The following is a 24,865-nucleotide window of genomic DNA, read 5'->3' on the forward strand; positions in this document are numbered from 1 at the left end:
CCGACACCAGGTGTCGCTGCCCCCCGCCGCGGGCAGTCCCGGGCGCGGCTTAGCCCCCGCGGGTTCCCCGCCCGCGACCCCCGACCCTCGGGAGAGCCGAGCGGTGCCGGCGGGGTGGGCGCCTCTCCGCCTCCGCCCCGCGCTGAGCCGGCGGCAGGTGAGAAGAGGTGCCTCGACGCCTCTCTCCGCGCCGGCAGCAGCACCGCCTCCCCCAGCGCCGCACGGCGCCGTCCTCCTGCCCCGTGAGTGGCTGCCGGCTGACTGACAGGCGAGGCGGCCACATAGGGCGGCCGCTGCCCGGCGTACACCTATAAGGGCCGGCGGTGAGGGGCGCCGCGCGGTGCCCGTGGTGGAGCCGCCTGCAGAGCATCCTCTCGCGGCCGGGTGTCCTCGCTCGGAGCGCCGAGCGCTGGCTGCCCCGCAGCAGCCCCGCCCGCCGACTCCCGCAGCAAGTGGCAGTCCCGCGCCGCGGGCCCCCCTCTCCGGCCGCGGCGCCCGAAGGATGCGGAGCGGCGGGGCGCGGGCGGCGGTGGGGCGCCGCGGGGGGACCCGCCGCTGCGCCGGGCGCGGGCGCCGCCGCCCCTGCGCGCTGCGCCGGGCAGCAGCAGCAGTAGCAGCTCAGTGAGCGCGGTGGCCGCGGCGGGAGGAGGCGCAGGCGGGCTCGGCGCTGCCGTCGCCGGAGGGGCTGCGCGCCGCTCCGCGCCGGCGGTGGGGCTGCGCCGCGCCCCGTGCTGGGGGAGGCGCGGGCGGCGCCGCCACAGGTGACTCGCGGGCCGGGGGCCGCGTTCCGCCGCCCCTGCGCGTTCGCGCCCCTGCGCCGCGGCCGCCTGCGCGAAGCCCATCCTCAGCCGCCTCGCCGTGCCGGCGCCGCCGGCAGCACCGGGGGACATGGCTTTGCTCTGGCTTCTTCTCCTCCTGCTCCTCGCCCAGCGCGGACCGGGGGCTGCCGCCGGCCAAGGGCAGGCAGTGCGCGGCCGGGAGCGGGCGCTCGGAGGGACGCAGTCTATTTACAACCACATCAAGAGCCGGGAGCCTCCGCCGGCCCCGCGGAGCCGCTCTACGGAGAGCACCATCTTGGCGCAGCGGCTCGCCGAGGAGGTGCCCCAGGACGTGGCCTCGTTCCTCTACACGGGCGACTCCCGGGAGTTGCGGCGAGCCAACTGCTCCGGGCGGTACGAGCTGGCCAGCCTCGCTGGCAAGTCGCGCTTCACCTCGCACCCCTCCCTGCATGGGGCCCTGGGCACCCTCACCCACGCCACCAACTTACTCAACGTGATCCTCCAGAGCAATAAGTCGCGGGAGCAGAACTTGCAGGAGGACCTGGAGTGGTACCGCGCCTTGATCAGGAGCCTGCTGGAGGAGGACCCCAACATCTCCAGGGCAGCTATCACTTTTAGCACGGAGCCTTTCTCCTCCACTCCCCAGGTTTTCCTCCAGGCCAGCAGGAACGAGAGCCATGTTCTCCTGCAGGACTTATCCTCCTCAGCTCACCGACTGGCCAATGCCTCTGTGGAAACAGAGTGGTTCCACAGCTTGAAGCGCAAGTGGAGGCCACATCTACACAGGAAGGTCTTAAACACGGGCCCCAAAACTTTGGAGAACAGCTGGAAGAGGCGGGAGAGCTTCGCTGCTGATAAGAACCACATCAGGTGGTCCTCACCATACCTGGAGTGTGAGAATGGGAATTACAAACCCGGCTGGCTGGTGACTCTCTCGGCGGCTTTCTATGGGCGGCCAAACGTCATCCCCGAGTTCAGGTAGGAGGAGTTCTTCTTGCTTTCTATTGAGAAGGGGGGGTTGAGTGGGGGTGTGGTTCTGCCCCCCTCCTAAGGGAGGGGGGCTATGTCTCTGGAGTGACCTGATCAACCCCTGCCGCACGGGCTGCTCAGTGACACCGCAGGGCAACCTCAGGCCTTCCTGTTGAGCTGTACCTTCCTATGCCTTAGGGAGCTGTTGCTCAGTAAGAGAATCGCTGTCATCTCCATCTGTAAAACAACGTTTGCTTTACCTGCTTCCCTGGAAGCAGATGTGCATGTGGGTTACGTTCCTAGTGTGTTTGTGGTGGGGAGAGGAGAGCAGCAGTTGCTGGTTGAAGTTTATTTCTACCTGCAAAAGGAAGATGTTTATTGAGGTGTTATTTCTTAGTATACCATGTAGTTAAACCTAGCTTGACCCCAGCTATGATTTTAACCAGCTTGGAAACCTCAGTGTTGTGCTGGTAAACTGCAATTTCTGGTCTCCAGAGCGCATCCACGGTGGGGTGCTCAAGCCTGGTCAGTGGTCAGTACACTTTTAGGTAAATAAGCGTTGGTGACAGCAGTTCTGTCATAGTGCATGTGGCTATAACCTGAATTGGCAGTAGGAAAGCGTTCCTTAGGACACTCCTGGCTACATAGCTGTGTAGTTGATACCTGGAATATGTAAAGATTTGTGTATTTTTTATTGCTGTTAATCCCAGGACTTTGTAGTGAGCTGTGACTAGCAGAAGGGACAATATAAAAGACTCTTTCTTGTATCTTTGTATTTTGACAGCAGAGAGATTTGCTCAAAGAATGAGAGCAACCTGTGGGGTACTAGAAGCCAGATTTTCCTGCTGGCAGTTCTGTGATGGGGTTCATGGGTAGCTCTGCCCATTGGGGCATACCCACTGCCCAGAAGTAGCTGGCATTTCTCAGAGGATGAGAGAGGAACACAGAATTTGCTTTGTGCTATGAGTTAGTAGTAGGTAAGAATAGATAAGAACACAGCAGACACCAAAGAGATTTTGCCATACCTAGGTGATGAGGCAATAGTGTCTGTGAATGCTGTTTTTGTTGGCTTAGTCTGAAATCCAGTGGGATCAGAGTGATATGAATGCAGTCACGAATCCTTAGAGGGGAAAAAAAAAATCTGTTGAATGGAGGGTGACTGCTTATTTCTCTATTGAATTGCTTTTTGCCTTGAAATTTTCATGCTTATGGGGATGGTAGGGTTAAGGTAAAGTGAGCTCATCTGTTGGCTGTTTGTTGCTGAATTCCTCTTGAGACCAAAACCCAAGAATAGGTCTACTGCAGAGCTCTTCTGGACCCTAGAGGGTGCAGAGAAGTTCAGGAAACTTCTCATAGATCACTGAAATGCACTTGATGGATTTCAGGATGTGGATGAAAGTTAATGTAGGCTGATATTCTCTTGTTGGGTACAGAGGTTCACAGAACCTGCAGAATCACCAGGCTGGAGGTGGGGTGGCAGCCACAAGCCAGCTATTTGAGAATGTAAATTTGGATATAAAGCATGATTCAAAGAAGCTTCAATCTTGTCTTCAATGAAGAGGAAATAAACTCATGTCTAAAGCTTCAATCTCAGCTCTGTGCCAAGATCCTGTGATGCCAGAAGGCATCTCAGTGGTGTAGGTTTCTGCTGTGGTAGCTTTGGTATGCAGGAAACACCAGGTCCCTTTTTGGAGTAACCGTGGCCAACCGAGGCAACCAGTAGATGTCCTCCTGGATGCAGTAAGAGCACTGCCTTCCCTGCCTCGCCTTCCCAGCCTCTGTTTGCCACGTGAGAGTCGCTTCAGTTGAAGAAATAGAATAGCCTATTCTAACTCTGATACTTCAAAGGGCATCCATTAAGCTCATCTAAGCTTGGAGAACCACTTCGTATTTAGAAGATCTTGAGGTGGAGTATGCTGTGCAAGTGCTAAGTGTTGTATCGCTGTTATACCCAACAGTTAGGACAAAACTAACAAAGTTTTGTTGTTGGTAAGCATTTCTAAGAGAATGAGTCTGTATGTTTTTTGTAACTATTAAAGAAGCAGGTGGAAGAAGTACATTTATAAATACACATGTGCACATATTCTGCCAAGGCTAAATGATAGTTCTTATGTTCCTAGTTTGAGGTATGTTACATGAAAGATAGGCTTCTAATACAAACTTTTTTTTTTCTTTTTAGATATTGAGAAAGTAACTTTACAGCTACATAGGAAATACTACACGCAAAATATGCTTCTTCCAAGATTTATGGTTTGTCTTAATATTTGCAGAATGTTTTCTATACTTGATAGGTACACAGCCTCAGCGTGAGTTCTTAAGAGGAAAAATGGTTCCAGGTACGAGCACGCAATAGAAAAATGTAAAATCTAATGTAGTTACTGGAAAATTACTGTGAATCACTGTAAGGTGCCTCTTGAAATAAGCTTTATTTCTCCTCACCACCAGTCTTTGAGTGACACAATATTTTGACTTTAAATTCCTGTTTAAAGCCTGTATGATAAGACAGTATTTATTAACCTCCATCTTTTGAAAAAGCTACATTGGTTCTCCAAACAAAGTATCTTTGAACCATCTGTTAGGAAGATATTAATGCATTAGTTAATATGCTCCTTCCATTTAATAATCTGATACGAGGTTGTTAATGGTAATGTAGTGCATGCCACTTTAATATTATTCTACCAGTTTGTGGACTCTTTCTTGTATTAGGTTTATGGTATGGTATATGAGGGTAAGACATTCAGGAGTATGCTATATCCATGGAAGAGAGTTCTTTCAGATTACAGAAGGAAAACCCATTGCTCCTTCTTCTTGATATCTCTTCTGTGGCAGCAACAGATGAGTATGTCATGTGGTATAGCAATGGAAAGAGTTTAATGAAGGCAATACTAATAATTACTACTGGCTATGTTCAATATATGCTACTACTGTAGTGCTGTTGTCAATGGCATTCTGAAGGTGCAGCAAAAACCAGCAAACTTTGCTCTTCACCTTGTGAAGGGTTATAGTGCTTTATGCTGGGGGATGTGAGTGTTAACAGCCCAGGGGGCTCTTGCAAACAGCTTGCTGTCTTCAATTTCACCTCCCTCCTTACCAAGAGATTGCTGCCAAACTGTCCAAAGTGAAGGCCAAGGAGAGAATATGGTTGTTTTAGGTTGTCTTGTCAGGGCTAACACTGTAGGACAATACTGAGATGAAACAGAAACCAAAGACAACTTGGTTGTGCTGATAAATGTACCAGAAGCTGTTCAGGCCCAGTGGGATCACATTAGCCCAGTACAATGCTAAGTTAGTAGTGCTGGCTGGCTGCAGCTTCTTAGCAGTGCTTGCTGGTATTTTATTGTTTGCATTTGCTGGTCCTTGGTCCACCCAAAGTGCAGAGAGAGAACATTACTACCTGCTTACAAGATGCAGTGCAAGCTCTCATTCAGAAATGTGGATCCACAGAGACTAGAAGTAATCACTTGATGTTAACCATCTCTTCTCCTTTCTTAAGAAGTCTAAACTGATGCAGTTTGCAGCTGGAATTCACCATCTAATGTGCCTAATCACTCCTCAACTCTAGTGCTGCAGAGGGTAGAACACAATAGCATTTGTCACAGATCTTCTGTGACCCTCCTCTGCTACTGCCTATCATGTGATGAGAATGAACAATATTTCATAGCACATGATGACCCAACTGACCTCTTTGCAGCCCTGCTGAGAAAGTGGAAAGGTATGAGGAGCTGCATGTTGTAAATACAATTCCTTCTCTAAAAGTATTTGCTTGGCCCTTGGAGAAGAAGTGGGAGGTTTTCGTTGCTTCAGCAATCTCAGAGATAAGCGAGGAAGATCACTTCTTGAGCTGAAAGAAGGACGACCAAGTAGTCAGCCACTAGGAATATACAAATTAAAACCCAAAAGTCCTTCTGGGTCACTGATTCAGTCCTCCGCTGTTACAAGCCCACTCAATGTCATCAATTTACAAATCTTCATCTTAAAGTAGGTGGGCTTTCCTCTGGACAACCTGATGGTGGCATAACCTCTTCTGATTTCTGGTCTGAATTTATTCACAGTCAGTTCTCATCCATTTATTCTGGTCAGAACTGCTTTTTATCTGATGTAGCACTCCTTGCTGATGTTTACTGCCCTGACTTGTTTATAGGCAACAGTCCCTTCTCCACCTTTGTTTACTGGACTACACAAACTGGCTTTCTTTAGGCTCCTTTTATAAGCTCTCTGTTGCCACGGTCCTTCTTCTGAAGTCTTATTCCTGTATTTCCTGAACATGGTTAGTCAGATTCATGTGCAATGTTTCAGCCTTGTGCAATGACATCAATTATCCCCAAACTCTGATTAATGAATTGCTGCTTTTGCAGTTCAAAATGTTCTCGTGTGTGCTCTTCTCGTTTTCTTTAATGTCATCTAGTAATGTGTCAACATTTTGGGAACTGGTCATTGGTCTCACATTATTTCCCATCTAGTAGGTCAGATTGTCTTCAGGATACAGGGACATTGGCATTTTTTTCTTCTTCCACTGTACTTAGGCAAATTTTTCACCAAATTCAGGACAGTATTTGCTATCTTTTTTTTAAGGACTTTGGGGAGAATGCAATGGAATAATATCTGTTTTGGTGGAAAGGTAGTCAGTCAGCAAGCTGAGAATTTTTTTTAAATTTTTTATTTTATTTTGAATGGTGTCACATTCTGGAGCATTTACAGATAACTTCATTCTGAAGTTTGGCTGGATCGGGTGTAGCATCTTAAAATTTTCTGTCTTCCAGAAGTTTGCTACTTCTCTCAATTATTTGGAAGGTATTCCTTGATGCAAAGGTAATCTTTATTGCACAGTTAAATTGAACTGTTTCTTCCCTAAAGGCAGTGTAATATAGTGATTTCCACTGTACTGTTAACAATGACTCAGACCACTCTGTTGTTAGGCTATAATGGGACTCTAACTTAAGGAAACATTATTGAAGGCAGATTAAACCATGGAGGTAGAAGTATATATGACAAATATGTAATTTCTTAGGGATTATACATGATTTCATATTCTGCTAAATATTTTACAGCTATTAAATTGCTTGGTTAAAAAACCCCAAACGTAGACATGATGTTGTAAAAATTAGTAATTTTTTTCTTTTAAACATGGTTTAATTTCTTCCTCTAGCCCCTTTTTTTTAGTTTCCCCCCTAATCTCTCTTTAGTCGCAGTACTGAGCCAAGAAAGAAAATTCACTTTAACTGTTTAAGGGGACTTTTTAATTTTTTGTGACATCATATGTTAGTTGTATAATCTAGAAAATATTTTAAAATTATGAACTTATAATTTTTTTTTTATAACGTATCCTGGCCCTTAACATGATTTAATGTGTGGATGGATTTAGAACAGGTTTTAAAAATGAAAAGGAATAATTTATTTCCTAGAGCTTCTGAAAGTCTTGGATTTATATTCCTGAAAAGTTAGAACAAAGAAACTTCTTATAATTTACTGTCTGCTTGTAGAAACCCCCAGTATGTTTTAAGTATTGTCTAGGCAATCAATTATGTCTCTGCTGGCATTTTTCTTATGAGGTCATGGATAGGGATAGAAGATTGGATGGTGACGAAACATAGGAAAGGAACAATAAGTAGGACTTTTTCTTTTTAGAAACACAATTCAGCTTTCTTCAGTATTGGAGAAAGAGAAGCAGGTCTTTGAAGAAAGAAGTTAAATATGGCCATGAGAACATTGATACACTTACTGCATAAATGTCCACAATTATGTAGCACATGCTAAGTTGCAATAAAAGGAACTATTTTTTTGGGTCAAACTGTTGTTTCCAATTCCTCTGTCCTCTATCCCCATCCCCCTTGGGCAAGACTTCCAGCACAGCAGGTTATCAACGCTCCTTTGAAGGGGATGGACATGTGGCAGTCCTTACTATCCCAGATTCAGCTCCAAGACTGCCATCTATTCTATTTGTGAATGTAGGCTGAGGTAGAGAATTGTTCCTGAAGGTAAGAAAAAAAGCATTGCTATGTTAGGTCGGATGAAAGCCTTACCTAGCCCTCGATCCAAAAGCAGCTTCTGGCAGGTACTTAAGGAAAAATGGAAGAGCGGTGGAAGTGCTGAGTTCTCCTATCATGGTTATATCCAATTTGCCAATAATAAGCAATAAAAATAAATTGGTTTTCAGACTCTTTCTGGATGAGTGTTGATAGTAAGTATAGATTAAACTGACCTTCGTGATTCTAAGTTGCTTTTTAACACATTTTTGTCTTCTGCAATGTAGTTTGGTGTTGTATTCTGTAATGTATTTATGTATTCCACAGTATGTATATAGTATGGCTTCCATAATTTTCTGGTTTTAAATTTGCTTCATGAATCTAAAACTGTTGGGACATCCCAGATTCTTGAATATGAAGACTTTTCAAAGTGTTTTCTTTATTATATTTTCTCTGTGTCAGCCAGATTTAGTTGTGGGTTATATCAAGTGTTTTTATCACCTGCAGCCTTTGTCAGTGGCCACCCATTTGTGGTCAGCTGTGAATGTGCCAAACAAGGAAGGGATAGTTGTGATGCCCAGCTTTGTTAACTGTCCTGTATTGTGAAAGCTGGCTTTTGTTACATTAATGCCTTCAAGAGGGATGAAAATAACTCATTTTTGGCAAAAGCTGTCTTCACTCTGAGAAATTTTTATATCTTGGTTGTATGTTGACCTTAGAGATCCTACTTCAGCTTTCATGTTTCTGGCATATTTGAAGTGTTTTTAATTAGTAGAGCCTATACTTTTAACATGTTGTTTCTAAAAAATGTCTCTTGGTTTTGTGTTACATTCTTGTGATTTTTATGTTCCTTGCCCAGGTTTATGCCTCTCTGTTTTCCCTTTTTTTTAAATTTTTTTTCCTAATGTTGACTTCCACTTACTTTTCAGTTTTAAAATGACCTTATTACCTTTGAATAAATCTTCAGTCTCAGAGGACTTGGTATGGTTATGCTGAGACCATCCCTCCTGTGTAGAATTCTTCTATTTCAAAAGTTTTGTGTTCCTAACCTTTTTTTCTTCTATCATGTTCTGTACCGTTCTTTGAGAACCTTTCTTTCCCCTCATGGATAGTAATGGGAACATTAAAAAAAAAAAAAGTGCTGGTTTCTTAGTAAGTGACTTGAATTTGGCTTCAAGACCTTTTTTCACAGGGAGAATCTAATATAAGTGGTACCCCATCATCACTGACACCTAGCATTCCTATATAAGGTGATGCTTTGTGACAGAGTTAAGATGCTAGCAGCAACTTAAGCATCCTCAAGGAAAAAAAGATATCACTGCCCCTCGGAGTATCTAGGAAGCTCTCTGAATAAATTGGAGGGAAATCCCCAGAGAGGCAGCATTGCATGCCATAAATATGGAGGCAGATTGAAATAGTTCTTCAGACAACAGAGGATTCAGCTTTAAGTATTCTGCCACTGTAGTACTGTTCCAAATGGCCTAGAGGGATTTTTTTGCAGGTGAATCCTAATTCATGTGCCCACACTGCTGTGTATTATTCTTCACTTCAGTTTATTTTTAGTGAAAGCTGGTTCTCCTATGAAAATGTGTGCCGAAAAGCAGCAGTCATGCTATGGCTGAGGAATTAGGTAAGTCTTTCTCTGTCCTATTAGTTTGGAATTAGAGGTAACTCTGTGACCAGGTCAAAATTAGGTTGTATGTAATGTCCCAGTAGCCGTTTATGAATCTGGCTGGATATGCAGAGGTAACAATTTTAACAATGTCTAAGTGATGCAGAATCCTAAATATTAACTTACAGACAAACAGCAGCTTCTGCAGGTTCAAGTTGCTTTTGAAAGACTTATAGCTGAAAGTAATTTGGGAATATGACACCAGGATTACTTTTGATGGAGGAGCTTCAGATGTCAGTATGCACTATTTGAAGATTAATATTCTTGAAAGTGTTAGCCTCCAAAATGTGTGGTCAGAATAGGCATCTGTCCTGAAAACCTTGGCTGTTCTAAATACAGTGGGCATTTGTCTAGAGGTGCGGGCATTTGCAGATTTGGGATGGCTGTAGAGAACTTGTTTTTCTTATCTCCTCATTTTATGGTAAGGAGGACTTATGAAGGCCATCATGTAGGGCTGAATGAATACAGCAGCAAGAATCTAAGCAGCTGCTTAGATTTGGGGGATGATGTCTGCTTCAGTGTGTGATAACCATGCCTTATACCTTAATTATGATTGCTTGCAGTGCTTACATGTATAAAAATAAGTGTACAAACTCAGAAGACAGGCTTTGCTTGTTTAGCTGAGCTGTGATGGCCTCTGTGCCAAAAAAGCTTTTGAAGATCTAGAGGACAAAGATATTATTTATCACCTTTTAGATGTTGGCAGGCTATTATTCTGTGCAGTTCTAGCGTAAGCTGACTGGGAGAAAGAGAACATGCTCCTTCTACTCTTTTTATGATGTAACAGTAGAGGCAGAAAAAATTATTCTGTAGATAGAGGTTTTACAACATGTTTTACAATGAAATATTATAACTACTGAAACTATCAAGATAGCTAGTAGGTTGGGAAAATAAGCTTAAATCAATTTCTGGCACAGATTTCAAGGCAAACAGCATGCCAACAAACAGTAGTACTGGAAATAAAGACAGACATTAAAGCCTCTTAAATCAAACCTCTGACCTGACAAAAAATCCTTGATGACATAATTCTTCAATTATTATCTGTTATATACAATTCAACTAATTCTTTCTTAATTAACTACATGTTAAACATGAACACGCAATCCTTAAATATATATATATATTTGAAAAGGTTGAAAATCGCGGCAGGAAAAAAATATTTATTGTTATAAGGAGATTAGCAAAATATACTTACCTGCCAGATGGTCCACAATTACCAGTACTATTGTTGTTAACTTATGTCTGTGGCTGTGGTTCAGCCAGGCAGCATTGTCAGTGTGGATGAATGTGTTATGCTGACAAGCTGAGTCTACTCTTATACCCTTGATATTTGTCTTGATTGCTTCTATCAGGATAGCAACACTGCCATTATTCCCAATTAGTTTAATAAATGTAACACAGGGAGATGGTCCATATACATTCTAGGAGGATGTATTCTTCCATACGTTCCATTTTCCGAATACTGAGTCAAAAATAACTGAAAATGTGGGTGGCTAAACAAGCTGTGCCAGCTACTGTATTAATCACAGATGAATTTCAAAAATGTATCGTGTACATATTGGTGTACTCTGTGTGTAATAACCGTGGGGTACAAGTCTGAGGTGGTGTTTTAAAATGGCAGTGCATCCCAAATGAACACAGTAGAAGTCTTGTACCATCCTGATGGTTTCTGTAAATGCCACATGTATTGCTCAAAGAAAAACAATAATGTGCACCATGGGGGAAAAAATTGAAAGCCTATGGTAGATTGTAACTGTTAGAAATTGCTTTCATGATCCTGCTCCTGGTCTGTACCGTTTCTCCTTGCTGTAGATTTTCACCCCAGAAATTTGCAAAGCTTTGAGAAAGGGGAAAACCAGAACAACTTAACCATATTAGAAGTTCAGGTTGTGCATTTTGAAGAGTGTAGGTAGAAAAGTTTGTATTGAGTTGATGAGATTGTATTTTGTGAAAGACAAACATTCTCATAAGAAAAGTTTTAACACAAGAGAAGCAAAAGGAAAACACATTTAGCTTGAAATGGAAGAATTTTTTATTATTTCTGGAAGAGGTTTTATGAAAATATTTTGAAATTAGATGACTTTCAGGCCTGCATGACTTAACAAGGAGATCATGACAAAACTGAAGCATAAAATGAAAGTGCGCAAGAGGTGGAAGCAGGGTCAGGTAACCTGAGAGGAATATGGAGACAATCTGAATATGACTGTGACCATGAACATCTTGTATCAGCAATAGTATGGCCAGCTGGACCAGGGAAGTTGTGGAGTGACCCTCTGTGAGGATATTTAAAAGTTCTGTAGATGTGGCACTTAGGGACATGGTTTAGTGGTGGCTTTGGCAGTATTAGGTTAATGGTTGGACTCAAGGATCTTAAAGGTCCTTTCCAAGGTTTTTGCTGTTGGATGGAAAAGTGTACTTTGTGATGCAGGATGTTGAAAAGGCCAAGGTACTTGATGTCTTCAAGCACTGCTGGCTGATCAGCCTCACCTCAATCTCTGAAAAGGTGATGGAGCAAATCTTTGTGAAAACTCCTTGTGAAACACATGAGGAAAAGGAATGTGATTGGGAGCAGTCAGCATGCGTTTATGAAAGGGAAATAGTATTTAACCAACCCAGTAGCCTTCTGTGCATAGATGACTGTCTGTCCAGCTGGAGGTTAGTCATTATTGATATATCCCAGGGGTTGATACTAGAGTCAGTTCTCTTTAACGTTTTTGTTTGGTGGTCTGGACAATAGGGGTAGGGTGTTGTCTCAGCAAGTTTGCAGATGATAAAAATTGGAAGGAGTGACTGAGAGACCAGTTGTTTATGTTGCCATTCTGGGGGGCTGAAACAGGCTGGAGAAATGAGCAAACAAGAACCTAGAAGTTTGGCAAAGGGAAATGCCATCTGATATCCCTTTGGAGGAATAATCCCATGAACCAATACAGGCTGAGGGCTTAATGACTGGAAAACAGCTTGGCAGGAGAGGCCTGGGGGATCCTGGTGGACACCAATTTGACATGAACCACCAATGTGTGCTTGTGGAAAAGAAGGCCAACAGCCTCCTGATCTGTGGAAGAGTGTTGCCAATGAGTTGAGGGAAGTGATCCTTCCTCTTTACTCAGCCTGGTGAGGCTCCATCAAGAGTGCTGTGTCCACTTCTGGTTTCCTCAGTACAGGAGACATGGATGTACTGAAGCAAGCCTAGTGAGGGGCCACAAAGTTCAAGATTGGAGCATCTGACAGACAAGAAGAGCTGAGCGAGCTGGTACAGTTCAGCCTGGAGAAGAAAAGGCTCCAGGATCACTTTATGTGTATGCAAATACCCAGTGAAAAAGTCTAAAAGGGAGACAGAAACAGACCTTTCTCAGGCTTATTCAATGGGGATACAGAAAACGCAAGGGGCACAAACTGAAATCCAAGGAATTTATTTTAAACATCAGAAAACTTTTCTTGACACTGTGAAGGGTGGTCAGTCACTAGATCAGGTTTCCCTGAGCTGGTGAAGTCTTCATTATTGAAGTTATAAAAAAAACCCAACTGAACTGAGTCTGCTTTGAGCAGGTGGTTGGACTGAATGATCACAAGAGGTTTCTTGCCATGACACTTGCTGTATGAATCTGATTTTTGCATCTATTTTGGACAAAGTAATTGAGTTAAGGAGCTTTCAAAGGATACAAGTTACCCAATCTATTCTGATGTGAGAAATCCAGAAGTACATTCCTTTCTTTTCAGTACATGGCTCTGTCTTAAGATGCTATCCTGATTTCTGATGGTTGTCCCACTAGAACGTGCCATGAATTCTCCAAATTGGAGCATTTCTGGTACAAGGCCACACTCAAATGCTTGCTCAGTGTGCTTACTGACCCTAATTCCTCTGGCGTGTGTGTGGTCTTTCTTGCAAGTAATGTCTAGTTAAGTTTCCTTTTGAAAATATTTATATCCTTTTTTACCGACACTGTGTTCCTACAGGGCTTGCTGGTGGTACCACACAGCAGACTCTTAAGGTTTTTCTCCTCTCCTAGCAATCATTAGTTTGCTCTTAATTTGCAATCTGTACTTCTCTTTGCAGAAGTGTTTGTAGAAGCAAAGGGGAGTTTCCTCTTCTACCACTTAAAACCAAAATGTACACGAGGGAAAAACTTTCCATATAGAGGAAATAAGACCTTCTCTAAGGTGCTTGAGAGTTTCTCAGGTGAATGAGTTGCAGTTTGAATAAGGTTGAAGCAATATTGCTTTTCTTCTGTATACATGGACCTGGTGGGATCTGCATGTGACTAGATGAGTAATTGGCTACCTCTACTGCTATGAGCATCTGAGTCAGGTACCTTCTTATCTGGTTACGATTAAGTTTGTAATCTGCTGATATCAACACCTTAAAGAGATAATCTGTGCAGTATGGCAGTTTTGCCCCTTGAGGTTGTTGGTCACCTGGAACATGGAAAAACCAGTTCACTGGGGTAGAAGTAAGGTTTGAGCATTTTCTGGAGAATCTGTTGTTCAAAACAAGTACAAAGGCACAAAGCTGTAAACTAAAAGTATATAAAAATATTCTAGAAGTGTAGTGTGTGCTGTTTTAAATTGAGCTTGCTCGAACCAGCACTTAAATATTTCAGGTGATTTCTAAGTGTGTCTGGCATCAGATTATTTAGATTCTAGGCAGGAGATTGAGGGGGATGAAATGCTCCTGTACTATCTAACTTCCTATTGGCTGTGTTACGTAATTTTCTAATGCATTCTTCTTCTGATCACTTAAATGATGTGCTTATGTTTCTCCAATGACTGTATAGCATGTCTGAAGAATGCCCAAATTTAGCTGTTGTGGATACTTAGCACTTGATTGTTCTGGGGTCAACAGTATTGTCCTGGTTTTGATCAAGCTCACTCTTATGCCTGTTCTAATTTTGTTAGTAAGCACCCTCTCAAATATATGGCTCTACATATATCATATGTAGATATGTTGTTGTTATTAGTGTATTATTGTGAGATTTGATTAAAAGAGGCAACACACTTCAAGGTGAGTGGGGTGTTCTTGAGATAGAGATTGGGCCATGTCCTTGTTAGTCCACAGCGTGAAAGAAGGGATGATGGTGTAGAAGGGATGTAGATGGTGTACATCAAGGGATGTAGTTGTACAAGTTCAGACTTGTGGAAATGAAAAGTTCTGTCTAAAGTGGCTGAAATGGCTGACTTAAAAGGAATGGTACCATAGATTTAAGAAATCAGTAGAGAGCATTCATCCACTTGTGTAATGATCTAGCAACTAGAAGTTGCATATTGACATTTTTGCTAAGTCCAGACTGCAGCAAAGCAGTCACAGATAATGTGCTCTCACAAAGTGATGCTATAAATGTTCTATGTCCAAAGTCATTCTGGAGGTTATTTTAGAGAGGATATCAAAGTCTTTGAAGGGTTTTTTTAAGATCTGAAACTTCAGCCTTGCAGCTTTTCTCTTCTGGTGATTTTTGAGTTGTTTATAAAACAGTGTTGGCCTTGAAATTGGTTTGTTAGCTTTTCTTTCAAAAGAATTTTTGAGGGAAACTTGATGAAAACTTGAGTCTTCTTGGCATAGGACTTACACAGTTCAGAGGACTGTCCTTACTTGGTCTTTGAGGACCTGCGTGTGTAGGAAATTTTTTTTTTTGGCTTCACAGACATCAGTGGACTACTGCTAACTCGTGCTGCTTTCTGATGTTGTATCAGGTTTTATACTAGGACCAGCTGGCAGGAACTGGGGGAGAGGGTTTGAATGCCTGCTGGAGGAGGATGCTGAGTTGCAGAGGGGAGGCCTGAATGTCAGCAGACATTGGAGTGTCTCCGGGGAAAATACAGAAAAAGACTTCTGCCAGTTGTTTTAGCAAATAGGGTTCCCTGGAGCACAAGGGAGGATGTAGTTGTCTCTGGATGGAGGGTGAGATGTGGTGCCTGGTACCTTTTATTCAGAGTTGGCTGGCGAGGTTGCTGCCTCAGAAAAAGTAGTGCACGTCTTTCATTGTATTAATTTTGGATCTTTGCTGCATTGTAAAATGTGAAGGGCATTGCACTGTTTGAGTGTATAACTTGTTCTTAACTTCCACCTTATGCTTAATACATTGGATTTGCTGACCTCTTGCCATAATACATCTAAGTAAAGTCTAAAATAAGAATGTGTTTCTGTGACCATGGCTTGGGGAGCACAAAACTGTTTTTAGACACTTCATTAAATTCCATATTTAAAGGAAAGATGTAGTTCTGCTTTGCAGGCTACAGCATCATAAAGAAGTTTAACCTATATCTGGACTTACGTTTGCAACTGTTTCTCTCTCTTTTCAGAGGTGTTGTCAAGGTTGACATCAATTTGCAGAAGGTGGACATTGACCAGTGTTCGAGTGAGGGGTGGTTCTCGGGGACACACAGGTGTCATCTCAACAATTCTGAGGTATGTATGTCTCTAAGGGACTTCACTTCAATAACAAGTCTTTCCACTATGAGCAGAGTTCTGTAGTATAAATGTTATTTATTTTATAGGTGTTAAATGTGGTTTGTAGGCTGAAGAAATCTTTCTGTGCAAGGTGTTTTGGTGTGCGTGAGTTTCAGGAGTGCCTGCATTTTAGAATTATTTGTGTTAAATGAAACAGAAGCTAAGCTATTGTGAAGAAATAACAGTTACAGGGGAAAAGAATATTACCAATGAAATGATTTATGAGGTTCTGCTTTGCAAGTCAAACAATTACTTTGTGCTCAAAATGAAAATAGGCTTTTAATGTCAGTGTCACTTTTGCTTGGACAGCTTTGCAAAATATAGTAGAAGTTGCTCAAATGCTAATGGTAATTTAGGCTGAAAAACATGGTCTTTTGATAGAATGATACAGAATAACAGGCAGACTTGGATACTGAAATTCTTTCTTAGTAGAAATGCCAACATTTTGACAGAGCTGACTAAAATGTTTCTGTTCAGCTCCTTCCTGCTTCCCCTTTTTTCTGAAGGTCTGTGTCTGACTCCATCTGTTAGCGTATCATAGATCATTCAGCCTGGCCAGTCATGTGTTCAATGAAACCTTAAAACAAAGTACATTCAATGATTTTTCTTATTACGGCATATGAAGTTATTTTCTAAGGCACCCATTTGTGAGAGTAGGCACCTCTTGCACTTCTGTGCTTTGAGAAGGGACAGTAGGGAAAGTTGACCATTGTCTGCCAGAAGTCAGGAGATTTTTCCCTAATTTGCTGTAAAATGCCAATTTATCAAAGCCAAATCTGAATTTGGGAAAACAGTTGGTCTTGGTGAATTCAACTGCTAGCGTTTTTGACCAAGAACTCAGAATTTTTGTAAACATTATTTTTTTTGGTATTTTTCACTTTGATTTTCAACTCGATTATTTTCTTAAAATAAACTTGAAATGAGAAATAAGGAAGTCTTTGATACAGACTAATTAAAGATTAAATATTTCTGCAAATGGAGAAATATGTTTTTCTGTGTGAAGTACTTTTTGCCTTCTGAATGTAAGGGAATACTTTTTAAATGTTTCATGTTTCTTCCTAAAAGGAAATGTTGTTTCCCGTGTGATCTGGTAAACCTTGTTTTTTAACATATGATAATTATCTTGAATGTGATTATATACTTTGGCAAGTGCTCCTCCTTTTCTTGATGTCTTTTGAGCAAAATTTGTCAGCAGAGGGGTGGGATTGCAAGTTGCATCTTTCTGCAACCCAGAAGAAGAGGGGCAAAAACCCCAACTCTGTGAGAAGACTAAGAAAAAACAAGGCAAAAGGAAAATGGAAAAAATGATCAATGGTGGGGTCACCTGGAGCTGTTAATAACTTGGGTAAGGAGATGAATGCCACTTCATGAAAGGCCTTTCAACTTGTATGCAGTGAATAAACCTGCCAGCTGTTCTTCCTTCTCCATGACACTTACTAGACTGTTAAATCAACCAGGCTGTCATGGCTAAGGGAAGAACATACAGGTAATGGAAACCTCCCCCAAAATGGAACTTGCAGGCAGGGAGTGCCTTTTCTTACTGCAACTGAAGAGGATGAAAGTCCTTGCTTAATAAGAGTGGGCATGGGGAGTTGCTGGGAACAATCTATAGAAAAGCTTTCTCTCCTTTTACCCTATGGTCACTGCTTTAGGAGAGTTCAGTCTGTAAAGAAAAATGTGCTTTCTTTAGAGGAGGTCTCTTGCAGTTTAGCCCCAGTTGGCAACTAAGTACAGTGCAGCCGTTCTCTCATTTCCCCTGCTACCAAAGCCATGTGGAGGAGAATTGGGGAAAAAAGTGAAAACTTGTGGGTTGAGATAAGAACAGTTTAATAATTAAAACAAAGTAAATCATAATAGTGCTAATGATAATAAAATATACTGCTACTAAAATGATGGGCAAAAAAAGGAAAATAAAACCCAAGAACAAGTGATGCTCTTTCCAGTTTATATACTGAGCATGATGTTCTGTGGTATGGAACATCACTTTGGCCAGTTTGGGACAGCTGTCCTGGCTATGCTTCCTCCTGGGTTCTTGTGCACCTCCTCTCTGGCAGAGCATGGGAAACCGAAAAGTCCTTGACTTAATGTAAGCATTGCTTAACACGCTGATGTTTTGACTGTTGCTATCAACGTTATTCTCATAGTGAATCCAAAATACACAGCACTGTACCAGCTACTAAGAAGAAACTATCTCAGCTGAAACCAGGGATAGTTTCAGGAGCAGGTCTCCTGTGCTGCTTTTTGTACTTTGTTTCATTGGAATCTACTATGTGGGATAAAGGTAACTTATGTAATTGTGCAACAATGTTTTCCACACAGTTTTCCTCATAAATGCTGATAAAATGATACTCGGTATGCTCTCTTTTATCTACTTAGAGGCAGGTACAGAAATCTGCTGGTGCTGGAATGCTCTGCCCCCGTTTACAAAGTCTGTCTCTAGCTGAGTAAGGAAGAGAATGGAGATTTCTGGACTTCCAGTTCTGCTTAAGTTAGACGCTCCTTGCTCTCTTCAGTTTTGTTAAGTGACTTGAGTATTCAGTGCAGCATAAGCTTTGTGCAGACTGCTTGGTAAAGCTTTGCCATAGTGAATTTCTGCTTTGGCTCTGAAAGTCTGTTTACTGCATAGCCCATACCATGTGGCTGGGCTACCAATGCCATTAAATCTAAGGCATAAAGCTCAATATTTCAGAAATACAACTCCCCTCTCCCCTGATGCTATGAAAACATAGCTAGTGACTTAAGGAATGAACAAGAGGAAAAAAAACCCAACCTATGGATTACGTAAAATGCTTCTTTACTTTGTGTTCTATTTCAATTAATTTTATAGTGGCAAGAATCTGTTAGGCACACTGCAGACAAATTCCCCTATTTTCTGTGCTGTTCTGAAGTGTTTATTTTCTAAATAAAAATCAGTTGAAAGGAGGGAGATGGAGGTGCATTGCAGTGAATGTAAGCATTTGGTAAGCCAGTGGTCTGTATGTGCTAGACAGAAAAAAAGGGAAGGAATGGATGGGATCCAACTTCTACCAGGAAATAAAGAGGCTGTTGTTGAAAGTACTGTGCTGCCTTCACATGGTATGGCACAGAATCATTAGGACATGATGCTAACTGTGACACTGGGATTTGTCTTTGGAAAGTCATAAAGAGTAACCTGATTGTGATAAAATAGTTGTAGTGCTAGTCCTTTCTTGAAAGAAAAATAGCATCTGGTTGAGGAACTAATGAATATTATGACTCAAATATGCAAAATGCTTAGACATACTATTCCTCCTTAAAATTCCATCTGTCCTTAGGTTTAGGTGTTCTTCCTTAGGATTGGTGGCTCTTAAATATCTTGCTTTAGGTATGGTGCCCTAAAATTGAACACCAAACAAAAGCAACCTCAGGGAACTTTAGATTTCCCATGTGTAATTTGACTACTTAAATTCCTGATACATAGTCAGTTTTTTTCCTGATTTGTTCTCTTTTGTGGACAGTACACCCTGATTTCATAGCAGCCTAGATGAACTGGAAGAAGAAGAGTGCATTCCTTTAACCTCAGGATAACTGGAAGCTGCTGAGTCTAATTAGGCAAGAAGTTAAGTAAGACTTAACACGGGGAAGCCAAACTGCAGCACTGGTTAAAATCTGTTTCGGTTGTGACTTTTTTTCCTCTTTTTTTTTTTTTTTTTTTTTTTTGTTAATTGTATGAGCCCAAAAGAGGTTGATGGCCAGGTGTTATTTTTTTGACCTGGAGGAATAAAGGTCAGCTCATAGTGAAGCATGGAGAGCTACAATTCTTCTTCCTACCCTCCAGCTTGATGCTCAAATAGAGAACAGCTTCCCCAAAAGCTATATGGGCAAGAAATTTGGATTCTGTAGGACTGCTAGAGATGAGGCATGTAATATCTGCAGAGTTAAAAATAATTAAATTGGGTAGACCACAAAATAATACAGACAATTCTGAAATTAACAAATGTAGAAAAAGTGTAGTTGCCCAATAACAAATCCAGAGTAATTTCATTGCACAGGCAATGCAGTACAATGTACTGTCAAGACTGGTTATGGGAGGAAGAAAACATGCATTTTTACCCTGTTTGAAATTCTTGAAGACTGTTCTTTTATTATATTGGATTTCTTCCCCATACGTGCTGTCAGCAACTGCTGGCACTTTTAGTAACAACTTTAGAGTTCTTGTAGAGACACCAACAATAGAATCAAGGCTGAGGAGCATCTGAAGAAATCAGCTGGTGTAGCCCATTGAGCTCGGCTGACTGCTTCCAACCAGCAGCAGTCTGTGAAGAGTGGCAGTGGACTCCACACTGTTCCCCTGTCCTTAATGAGCCTGCCAACAGCTTGCAATGTGAGGCAGGCTCAGCTGACATCCCTTTGGGTTTCAACAGTATTCCACAAATGACAGCATGCAAAAATATCCAGAGGAAATGAGAGAGGCAGAGTAAACAAGAAAGCTGCATTGCTGTCTGTATACAGTGTCTGTATATCTGTTTGTAGAAAGATGCATAGGCCTATTGTGTGTATTTATTCTGCACAAACACAAAGCCAATTGAGAAAGGAAACAAATGTGCATTACAGCCAAAATCTTTTTTCCATTGTTTAGCAAAACATTTGGGACCGTCATATTTTATCATACTGTACCCAGTACTACAGACAAGCAGCTGAAAAAGGGGGAGGCGGGAGTTGATTAAAAATAGAATTGTAATAGGGACTGAGTTGGAAGAGAAGGGAAAAAAAACCCACAAAGGCTTTCCAGGTTTTTCAAGCAAATGCTTTTCAATGCCCTTGTCAAAGTGGGAATATTAATGTGCATAGTCTGTGGGAGAGGAAACATGGCAGGAGATTAGCATCTGAAGTCCTAACTCAGTGGGTCATATCCAGTATCATTGGTTTTGCTTATTACCTGCATGTATTTTCTGTCTTGTCTGTTAGGAAAAGTGCAGTCAGAATGAGAAAATGTGAAAGAAAAGTGAATGGTCTTATGGAATATAGTTAGCTTCTAATTTGGAAACAATCATTCTTGGAGCTACAGATTGCATCCAAGATAGGTCAAGAGAAGTACCCAAACCAGAGTAGAGAGTTGTATGTCAGGATATATTTCCTCTTAGAAGAAAACATCTTTAGTGATAGAATCCAAATACTAAATGCTGTATCAAATCCTGGGCAGAAGGGGAAATCTAAGGCAGAAAGGACAGTGGCTCCTTCTAGTATGCAGGGAAAGAAAACAAAGCCAGCACTTTGGGATTCAGAAGCAGAAAGGTGTATCTGTTCTCTCCAACTGATCGCTGCTCACACAACCTGGGGTATTTGAAGAGCATGCAGTAGACACAAAGAACATTTTGGATGCTATTTTAAAAATAACTTTGCATCATCTGCATTCATGGGAAAAGTCCCTTTGTGACTGTAAACCAGATCTAATCTGGCACTTCCCCAGACACTGTTACATAAAATAAGGTGGAGGTTTGTCAGAGTTCTCAGTGATAAACAAGGTGCTATGAAAACCAACTTTCAGTTTAAGGAAGAGGTATGTTGCTTAGCTACAGCATTTTTGCTTTTAAGAGAAAAATTTTACATGAGACTGTATTTTGCAGGAGCTAATCTTGGTTATCAGTGTTTTCTTCAAAGGAGAAGACCTTTGCAACAATTCCTTTCATCCTAGTTAGCAGTATTAACTTTGAGCATTTAAATTCATCTGGGTCAGTTCTATTTGCTGCTGTTTTTCTTCCCCCAGAGTTAAAACATGAAAAGTGGTAGATGGTTGGCTGAATGATGTTGTCTGTTAGAAATTAAAATAGCAGGGAGGTATTTGGTTTGTCTTGCATATGACAGGTGATGGTAGCATTGCATCAGCTCCCATTTCTTTCAGAGCTATACCTACAGTTTTGGATCTTTCTTTGCTTAATAGAGCATCCTGTTAGACAATGCTGGTTAGCTGAACAGGTACTTCTTTCCATAGTTTTTGGAAAGGGGGGAGGTGAGGCCCAGAATTTTAGTTAGCTGGTGGAGTGTGAACAAAATATACGTGGTGGTAGCAAAGGCAAAGTCTCTCAGAGGGGGGTGGGCCCAGGGAAGAGCTCTTCCCTGGAGAGAGGCTGAGAAACTCTGTCTGTGACTGGGGCAAGAAACAGAAGATGGAGGTGTACTGGGAGCCACAGAAAGCCTTGCAGTGAGGAGCCTGGGGACAGTAGCCAGGCTGTACCATTCTCTTGGCAGACTGGCTGTGAATTACCTTTCCCGGATGTGAAGTGACAGAAGCTGTATCAAATCCAGGCATAAACAGAGAGAGTTTCATTCAGGACTCTCATTTGTAATTACTGTACAATATCTGCAAAATGTATCTAATAGCATTAAGCACAGTTAGATATATGCAAATAGATAAATATCTATTTTGATTTCAAAGGATCTGGTCTGTTCTGTGAGAGATTTTGATATGCTTATTTTGGAAGATATGTAAGTACTCCCATATCCTGTGAGGTAAAATAAAGACTATTACCACCATCTTAGAGCTGGGGCGCAGAGGCAAAGTGATTATCCCTGAGCTGATAGATGCCCTGACTGGAGTTGAGGAGTGATCTCCAGGTGTGCAAATTACCTCCTCCGGAGTTTGGTTTCTGCAGAAAGGTATGACAAGCATGTGAGCTGAGAGTCCTGATGTGCTCCAGCCAGAGCCCAGGCTGCATTGTCTTTAGAATGGGATTTTGGGGTGCATTCCAGTGTGCACCCACCCACCCCATACTTCCATACTTCAGGAAGAGTTAAGCATCCTCATATATTTTTGAAGTCTGACCAGCTTAGTAATTTTCTTAGTGGTCTTGACTTGTGATAGAATTCTGGGCAATAATGAAGTCACCTGACCTCCTCTTAGATAAAGACACTGTTGCTACACTTGCTGTCATTGCTAAGGACACAGCTTCCTATGAACTGTGCAGACTCTGTCCCTGACATGCACATTTAGCTATCAGTTTACTCAGGCAATAAGCTGCAGAGGATTTTTTGGTTATTAAATTAAGACAGTTCTGCTCATGCACACGTTCTACAGTTTTCTTGAAAATAACCCCCCAGGGACTTGAGAAACAGTTAACTAATGGAAAAAGTTCATTGTCTATCTTACTTAGAAAAAAGCTTTTATGAAATGTAGCAACTGTTTTTCCTGCTTTTTTCGTACTTCATGATACCTGCACAAGAGGCAAGTTTAATTTAACCTGAAGAAGAAAGTTCATTCCTTTTTTTCTATAACAAATTAAAATTAGATTGAAAACATATTAAAGGTCCCAAGATGAAAAACTGGAGAAAATAGCTGCTGAATCTTCATATTCAAAGCAATGTACTGAGTCATAGTAATAGCCTTAATGGAAAAAAACTAATTTAGTTTTGTTTTTGAAGCACAGTTTTATAGCATTAGACATTCAAATACAGTAATTTTTATTGGTGACTTCTGGTAGGAGGTGAATGCTTTTTGCAAATGAAAAATAACTGCTTTTGGGTTACCTAAGCTTTTGTTTGAATCCCAGTAATCAGTATGATTTATCCTTATGGTTTGTGTTTGCCCGTACTGTAAACTGATGGCTATGAGATCATCTGTTCACTGAGGAGGGACTCGTCTCCTGGAAATTTCTTAGTCTTTACTAAGCTGCTTTATATCTTGTTTTGTTTCTTCATGACTTTCTTGCCCTTTGCTCTTTTAGATAATTAATATATTAAGCATTAGTACTAACATGGGAATGCAGAACATTTGATTTTTGATTGTTAGATTTTTGAGTATTACTTTTTTTCTGTGTTTTGGCTAGTTTATAAGCCATTACTGAGCTTCATCATGTTACTGCATTTTTTTATCATTCATCTCCTTTAAGGGTTTTACTCTTCTTTCTATCAGTGAAAAAGTAATGAAAGAAAAAGCACTTCTTCCCATCATCTTATACATATAAACTTCTTAAGATGAATAAAATATTTACTGTCTTTGATTCCCCCTTAATTTACAAGGGATGGTGAGGGAAACTAGATATTGCCATAGAGACCAATCAGACAATTTTATATTTGTTATACTGCACTGTTTTCTTCTTGCAGCAGGATCAGAATTCCTCTGCAGTTAAATTTGGTCCCTAGATTTACCACAACTACTGTTCTCAAGGCAATCAGTTTTCATTTACTTGCATGAAATAGATAGCAGGATTTGCTTATTGAGCTCCACTCTTTTTGTCAGAATGTAACAGGGTTTTTTCACCACTAATTCCATCTAACCATTCTGATAATTTTTTCCTCTTTCAAATATGGTTTGCTAGGGGGAAAAAAGTGTTCATGGAGTGATATAACTATGCATTCTAATTTAAGCAAAGTGAGTCCCATATCTTTCATCTAAATCAGCCATGGTCTTACTGTTGCATTTTAAAATACAGCTAACTATGTTGGCTTCACCTGAGAAACAAACTGAGCTGTCTCTGTAGCTGATAAATTGAATTACTTGTACTCCTCAAATTTTTTTTCTGTATGTGTTTTTATATAAATATATATTTACAGCTAATCTGTGTATGTGTGCACGTGTATGAACATCATATAAATGCATGTGCATGAGCATCTGTGTAGGTGTATCTGTGGAGCTGTGATGGACTTGGTCCTTTGCATGGAGGCATTTTGCTAGAGCTGCTTTGTGAAGAGATGTTACAGAGGCTGGGGAGATAGTGGTCTTTGTTTTGCACCAGTACAGGCTGCATGGCTGGAAAGCAGCTCTGCAGAAAAGGCTTAGGGGGGTCCTGGTGGACACTAAGTTGACCATGAGCCAGCAGTGTGTTTTTGGGGCCAACAGCCTCCTGGGATGTGTTAGGCAGAGCATTGCCAGCTGGTCAAGGCCTCCTCTGGAGGGCTGTGCCCACTTCTGGGCTCCTCAGTTCAAGAGTCATGGATGCGCTGGAGGGACTCCAGCGAAGGACCACCAGAATCATTAAGTGTTTGGAGCACCAGTTGAATGAGGAGAGACTGAGTGAGCTGAGTCTGTACAGCCTGGAGAAGAGAATGTTTGGGAGATTTTATCTGTGTATGTGAATACCTGATG

At 41.7% G+C, this 24,865-nt stretch overlaps 1 protein-coding gene across 2 annotated transcripts in view; it reads left to right on the forward strand.

The window, feature by feature from the left end:
• The first annotated feature begins 872 nt into the window (after positions 1 to 872).
• GPR158 (G protein-coupled receptor 158) overlaps positions 873 to 24,865 on the forward strand; it is a 186,153-nt gene continuing 162,160 nt past the window's right edge. Inside the window, exons 1-2 of one of the 2 annotated variants that reach the window (XM_017817275.1) lie at positions 873 to 1,757; positions 15,678 to 15,783. In XM_017817275.1, the coding sequence (XP_017672764.1) occupies positions 889 to 1,757; positions 15,678 to 15,783 (975 nt within the window). In that variant the 5' untranslated portion in view covers positions 873 to 888. The remainder of the gene's footprint in view (positions 1,758 to 15,677; positions 15,784 to 24,865) is intronic. The other variant, XM_017817274.1, reaches the window with a different exon arrangement.

The sequence above is a fragment of the Lepidothrix coronata genome, unplaced genomic scaffold, assembly GCF_001604755.1.
Source record: "Lepidothrix coronata isolate B3197 unplaced genomic scaffold, Lepidothrix_coronata-1.0 Scaffold59, whole genome shotgun sequence".
NCBI classification, from domain to species: Eukaryota; Metazoa; Chordata; class Aves; order Passeriformes; family Pipridae; genus Lepidothrix; species Lepidothrix coronata.